At 57.1% G+C, this 6,560-nt stretch overlaps 1 protein-coding gene across 1 annotated transcript in view; it reads right to left on the minus strand.

Annotated features, from left to right (window-relative positions):
• The window catches only part of TMPRSS5 (transmembrane serine protease 5), a 28,185-nt gene that overhangs the window by 1,673 nt on the left and 19,952 nt on the right, over nucleotides 1-6,560 (minus strand). Inside the window, exons 2-6 of the mRNA XM_033519656.1 lie at nucleotides 1,735-1,891; nucleotides 965-1,132; nucleotides 590-703; nucleotides 374-417; nucleotides 73-235 (exon numbers count right to left, since the gene is read on the minus strand). Coding sequence (XP_033375547.1) covers nucleotides 73-235; nucleotides 374-417; nucleotides 590-703; nucleotides 965-1,132; nucleotides 1,735-1,891 — 646 coding nt within the window. The remainder of the gene's footprint in view (nucleotides 1-72; nucleotides 236-373; nucleotides 418-589; nucleotides 704-964; nucleotides 1,133-1,734; nucleotides 1,892-6,560) is intronic.

Below are 6,560 nucleotides of genomic sequence, written 5' to 3' on the forward strand. Positions count from 1 at the left end.
ACAGGGATGGGCACAGGGAACCCAGGGATGGGCACAGGGAACCCAGGGATGGGCACAGGGAGCCCGGGGTACCTGTGCACACAGTGAGCTGCTGTGAGGATCCACTCGGGGGCCAGCACGGAGCCCCCACAGCGGTGCTGGGAGCCCTGGCACACACTGACCTGCCAGGGCCAGCGCCCGGGGGACACGTCCGTGCCCCCCACCACCCTCAGGACCCCCGCCTGCAGCCCACACTCTGCAAGGAACAGGGGGGAGAGGCTCCAGCTGCAGCCCTTCCTGCTGGAGGGCGAGGGGAGCAGGGGAAGAGGGAGGAAAGAAGCCTCTGCATCCAGGCAGAGATCCCGGGGACTCGGGAGAGGAGGGAATCACTCACCTGAGCACTGCAGAGCCACAATTCGACCGGACTGGCAGCTGCTCCTGTGTGGGAGCAGGGCTCTGGTCAGAATAAACTTCAGCCAAGATCCCTGGGGAGCTCCAGGGCGGCTGCAGCCGTTCCCAAGGGAGGTTTGCTGTGCAGCACCCGCACATCTCTGTGCCTGAGCCTGAGAAAAGGCTCAGCAAACCCTGCTCACCCCGGAGCTGCCCTTACCTGACCTGCCACATGTCCTCCAGGCTGCCTTCCTGCCCGGGTGTCACCTGCAGGAACTGCTGCCCAGCACCCACCCCGACATCGGCCAGCTTCACCCCCTTCTGCCGGCTCATGCTGCAGGAGCAACAGGAGATGTCCCGGGAAGGGGTCAGGAGCGGGACCCTGCCGGGGGAGTGGCACAATCCCACAGCTCTGGCAGCTGGGAATGAGCTTTGGGCTGGAAGGGCCTTCTGGAGCTGCTCCTGCAGTTTCCCCAGGGAATGGCGAAGCCTGGCTCTGCTGCCCTGACAAACCCCCAGCCCTCAGGCAGTTTGTGCCACCACCACCCCCCAGAAAGGGCAGCAGCTGTGCCGTGCCCACCTGTGCCGTGCCCACCTGAGGTACCCGAGCTGCCGGCAGAGCCGGGTGCCCAGGGAGGGATCCCAGGGCCCGTGGCACACCAGGAGCCAGCCAGGATGTGCTTCCAGCCGTGCTTCCAGCAAGGAATTCACTGTGCTGATCCTGAAAGACACTGAAGCCAAGCTGTGCAGGGTCATGCACAGCCTGAGAAGGAAAAAAACCACCCTAAACCCCAGGAAAAAAACCACTTGAGGAATTAGAAATTCTAAATGAGCCCAGTGAGAGGGGTCACAGGCAAAGGAGTCATGAAGGAGTTGCCTTTGCTGTGGGATCCCTCTGTGTGTGCTGTGGTGCTGAGGGGTTCAGCAGGACTAAAGAGAAAAGCAAAACTGTAAAATGCAGCTGATATTTATTTCTAAAGAGCCTCTTTTCTGCCCTTGCCATGCCTGGCTCCCCTCTCCCCACCGCTGTGACATCAATCAAAGGTGCAAACCTGTGCTGGGAGCCCCCCGGACCACGGGCTCTTCTTCCTCCTCACCATCATCACACGCTGGGATCGCATCCAAATCCTGCTCCTGGGGGGGACCCTGCCCTGCCTGGGGCTCCTGCACGTGCTTCACTTCAGGAGACAGAGAAGGTGCCAAGGGTGGGCTGACACAGCCCGGCAGCACCCAAAGGTGCCCAAAACCGGGGACAGTCCTGCCCACTGCAAGAGGTGAGTGAACCTCTTCAGGAGCAGAGCTGTGCCCCACCCCAAGCCAGGGCTGAGCAGGGAGCCCCCATCCCTCCCAGCCCGCTGCTGGCACCCCAAACTGGCTCTCAGAGCGGCAGCAGGGCTGTCCTGGGGGCACTGACCGAGCAGCCACGTCCCAGCCGCCGTCCCTGCCAGCAGCCCCGCCACCCCCAGCAGCAGGAGCAGCCTCCAGACGGTGCAGAGAGCCCCAAGGGACACCCGAGCAGGACCTGCAAGGGAGGCAGAGAGGCTCAGCGTGGCTGCTGTGGCTCTCACAGCTCTCCCAAGCCCCTGCTGAAGTCCCTGGCAGGTCGTGCACTGATTTCCAGGGCTCACCTGCTCCTTCCCTGCAGGAGAGGCTGGGCTAAGCCATGGATTCTACCAGAGCTCAGCACCCAGAGCCCACCCTGCTCCCGAGGGCCACGAGCAGCTCACCCACCGTGCCCTGGGCAGGGCTGTGTCCCCTCTGCTCCCCTCCTGGGCTCGGCCATCCTGGGGCTGTGCGCGGCATCCTCGGCGTGCTGCAGGCTCTGGGGACACTGCTGGGCACAGGAGCAGAGCCCAGAGCAGCTCAGGACCAGGGCTGGGTCCCCGGGAAGGGAATGAGCTGTGGGATCAGCTCAGGGCCAGGGCTGGGTCCCCGGGAAGGGAATGAGCTGTGGGGTCAGCTCAGGGCCAGGGCTGGCTGTTTGGGAAGGGAATGAGCTGTGGGATCCCTGCTCACCATGGCAGGAGGAGTGAAGCCAGCTCAGGTCCCCAGCAGCCAGCTCAGGTTCCTGTGCATGCGCTGAAGGCACTCCCTGTCCCCAAACCCTCCTTCTCCTGCTGCCAGGGCCCTGCAGGGCTGGGGCTGGTGGCTCAGCTCCCCCTCCATCCCCCAGGTGTCCCAAGGGACGCTGCTGTCCCTCCCTGGGGCTGCCAGAGCAGCTGCTGTGGGGCTGCCTCAGCCCCCAGAGCATCTCCCACCTGCTGCCCCCCTTGCCCCTCCCGTTCCCTGCCACATGAGAAGCCCCAGGAGCTGCTGAGGGGGCTGCAGCTCCAGCCAGCCCTGACAGCAGCGGGCTCCGACTCCTTTGGGGATCAAAACTTCCTAAAGTGGGGAAAAAAAATCAGCGAAAAGCCTGGAGCGGCTTTTTACCATCCCTGCATCTCCAGCCGAGCTGGGACAGGGGAAGGACAGCTGAGAACTGCCCCACATCACTCAGGGAATCCTCCCCACCTCCCCAGGAGCTGGATTTTGCCTCCCTGGAGCACTCAGGGAGCAGCAGAGGTCTGGCAGCCGCCCTCAGCCAGCCCCTGATTCTCCAGGTAATTTCTTGTTGCTGAAAGAGGAGTTTCAAACCCGTGGTGGGGCAGGAGATGATTTTTCAGAGCTCTGGTGGAACAGAAATCCCTCAGGCTGCTGCATCATCCTCCTCTGCCCCAGTCCCCAAAACCAAGAGCAGCTGAACAGGCTGGAAGAGCTGTCCCATGGAATAAAGGCTTTTTTTCCTTGCTTCTCCATCCCTGACAGACACAGCTGGTGGCTCGGTGCTCCAAGCACCAATGAATTTTTAATGTTAAACTCCCATGAATGTTTCATGACCTGTCCTGCAGGTTCAAGGTGGGGGTTTGTGCTCTCTCTGAGCAACACCAGGTGTGTTGTGGCACAAACCCAACCTGTGCTGGGCAGCTGCCGTGGAAACGGGGGGTTTGGGGTCGATTTGAATTTTTTCTCCTGTCCCAGTTAGAGTTTAGGCCAGAAAGGCTGCAAATATCCCCCAAATCACACCCTGGCTCAGCGTCTGACCCTTTCCTGAGCCTGCGCTGCTCCCCGTGGCTCTGGAGCATCCTGGGGAGGACTGTAGATGGTGCTGGAGCACCAGTGGGAAGGGAGGGAAGAGCCCAGGCCCGGAATCCAGCCCGAGCATCCTCTGACAGCTCCTCTGGGCACCGAGGAGGGGAGGGACTCTCCAGGCTGCTCCTCCCAGCCCGGAGCCGCTGCTGGACCGGTTCAGGTCGTCTCCCCTCCCAGAATCTGCCAGAAACTCAGAGATAATTTGCTGGGTAATGATTATGAAGTCGAGAAGGCAATTTCAGGAAAACTGTTTTCTCCCTGGCAGGAATTGGATGGAGGCAGTGCCGCAGCCTGATACAGCGATTTGTTTAAAAGGCAGCTGGCACCGCGTGAAGCAGAGACAATCTCGAGGCAATTCCCTGCAGGGATGGTGCCAACCTCCCCAGAATGGGCACATCGCTCCTCTCCTGCCTCAGAGGAGCCGGGGGAAATGTCCTGACCCCACTGGTGCCGTGACTGTGGTGGGGACACCTCAGTGCTCGCCCTGAGCAGGGCATTGCCATCTTCCCCCATCACAAGAGAGAGGCAGGGATTTGATGCCCCTCTGTTCGTGTTTCTGCAGAGCGTGGACAGCCAGGAGAGGGCTGGGCCCTGGATTCTCATCCATCACCCAATAAATAGAGAATTAAAGGATGTCAGGGATGAAATGTTTTCATTCTCTGTATCGTGTTCCAGCACAAAGATATCCCGGGGGATTTATTCTTGGAGACGAGTCAAAGAAGAAGAATAATTGTTAAGGAGAAATTAATTTTAGCCTCTTTTTCCTCCCATTTCCAAACACTTTATTTGTCACTTGTCAGCTGAACCTTTGCCCTTGCAAGTTGCCGAGGATCCAAATCCCAGAAAAGGAAAAGGTTTTTGAGGGGGCTGGATGGCATTTCTGCTTCGTTGTTTCCTCCCTCCCTGCGTTGAAAGCAGAAGTTTTAGGTGCAGGGGAGCGGTCCCGGGGTGCGGCCGGCAGCTGGGAGCAGTTTGCCAGCCCGAGAGGGAGCGGAGCCCCGGGCTGTGGCCACTCGCCCTCCCTGGTAGCCCGGCTGATGTCCCCGGGTCCGCAGGGTCCCTGCAGCATCAGCTGCGCTGGAGCTGGGCTGCTGTGCCCCTTCAGAGGCAGGAATCCCCAGCCTGGAGCGGTTTCCCTGGCACGGAGGGTGAATCCACCCTCGCTGAGAGGGCTGAGCAGGAACCCAGGAGTGTGACGGTGCTGAGGTGCCACCCCTGCAGGGAACATTCCAGCTCAGCAAATCCAGCAGCCGGGAGTCCCTGCAGAGCCCCGAGCCGGCACACAGAGCTCCCAGCCCACGGACGGCGGGCAGAGCCCGGGGGATGCTCCAGGGACCGCATCTCCAGCAGATGCTCTCCCTGAACCCCTGAACTCCTGCCCTGCTACTTCCAGGAGCTCATCCCAGCAGTGAAACAGTGCTGGGCTGGATTTTGTCACTCCCTGCTCCTGGAGGGGGCACTGAAATCCACGCAGGGTTTTCCCAGTCCGGCGCTCGCCCTTGGAGACGCTTGCAGCGCTTCCCTGGGGACACATCCCCGGCAGGGCTCTGCCTCTGCGAGGTGTCCAGCGGAGCGAAATCACTGTCCTGCCACAAGTTATCCACCTGCAGAGACCTCCGGGCCTCTGGGCGCTCTTTAGAGGCTGCCAAAGACCCGATAAAATGAACTCGGAGCGCTCCCGGGGAGCCTCGGCTGGCCCTTAAAGCCGCCAGCATTCCCGGGAGATCTGTCCTTGTTCAGCTCGGCAAGGAAAAGAATCCAGCAGCGGCAGAATATTCCTGCCAGGGTTTGAGATACTCGAGTGAGAGGTTACTCAGCCCAGCCTCCTCCTTCGGGACAGAAATAAAGGTTTCCCCAGCCAGCAGCAGCGTTTTTCCTGCTCGCAGCTCCTGTTTGCATCCTCCTGGCTCCTGACTTTCCTCCCCTCCACCACACAGAGCAAAGTCTTGGCCAGCGCTGCTCACCAAAAACATCTGCCTCCCAGCTCCCTCACACAGCCTCATTATGGATCCTAATTAAATAATTACACATTTTCATTCTCTGTAATTACAGCCACTACTTATGTAAATAAATACGCCGCCTGCAATTACAAAGTTATGAAAAGCTATCAGGAAATATGGATTGGGTTAAAGAGAAAAGCGCTTCAGAGAGCCCTGCCCGGGCAGCGCTCCCTCATCCCCTGCCCACCCCGACACCTCCTTCAGCACCAGGAACCCCCTTCCCACCTGCAATTATCTGCATTTCTCCAGGCTACAGAGTGAAACATCTTTAATGAGAGAAAATAACTCCCCTGGGGCTGGTGTTTACCTGCAGCAGTGCTGCAAGGCGCGACATTTAGGGGAGTGAAGGTTCAAAGTATCCTTTCCTTCAGCTTTCCTAATTATATCCTCCACATTTCTTATTTATTTCCTCCCATAAATTCACACAGGGGAGTTCCTCAGCACTTTAAAACAGCGGCCTCAACATCTCCCTGAAGGATCACCTAAAGCTCAAAAAAATAAAATAATATTTCACTTTTTCTGTTTCATTTCTGCAGCAGTTTGGGAATCACAGCTTTCCTGGGGGCACGCAGCTCCCCGCAGCTCGGGAATGCTCAGCTTTGCAAAGCAGCCTGGACCGAGTGGGAAAGGGGGAAAAAATAAAAGGGATTTCATTTAGGAAGTGCCTGAATGGGGGAACGAGCATCCTGATCCCTCGGGACCTGTGCCACCCCCTGTGGCCCAGCAGAGGTTTTGTGGGGTGCTAAGAAGATGCTTGGCTTAACAGAGTTGCCATCTGTGACTGAAAAATGAATTTGATATTATTTTTAAAAATTATATTTATATTATAAAACTATATTTTATTAAAATAATATATATAAAATATATATTATTACAATAATACACATATGTATAATATATATTAATACAGTAATACATAATATATTATTGATATGTGGCCGCCACGTATTTTAGGAGGTCCCAGCAACCCACTTTTATTTTATTTTATTTTATTTTATTTTATTTTATTTTATTTTATTTTATTTTATTTTATTTTATTTTATTTTATTTTATTTTATTTTA

Source organism: Parus major, chromosome 24, assembly GCF_001522545.3.
Source record: "Parus major isolate Abel chromosome 24, Parus_major1.1, whole genome shotgun sequence".
Taxonomy (NCBI): domain Eukaryota; kingdom Metazoa; phylum Chordata; class Aves; order Passeriformes; family Paridae; genus Parus; species Parus major.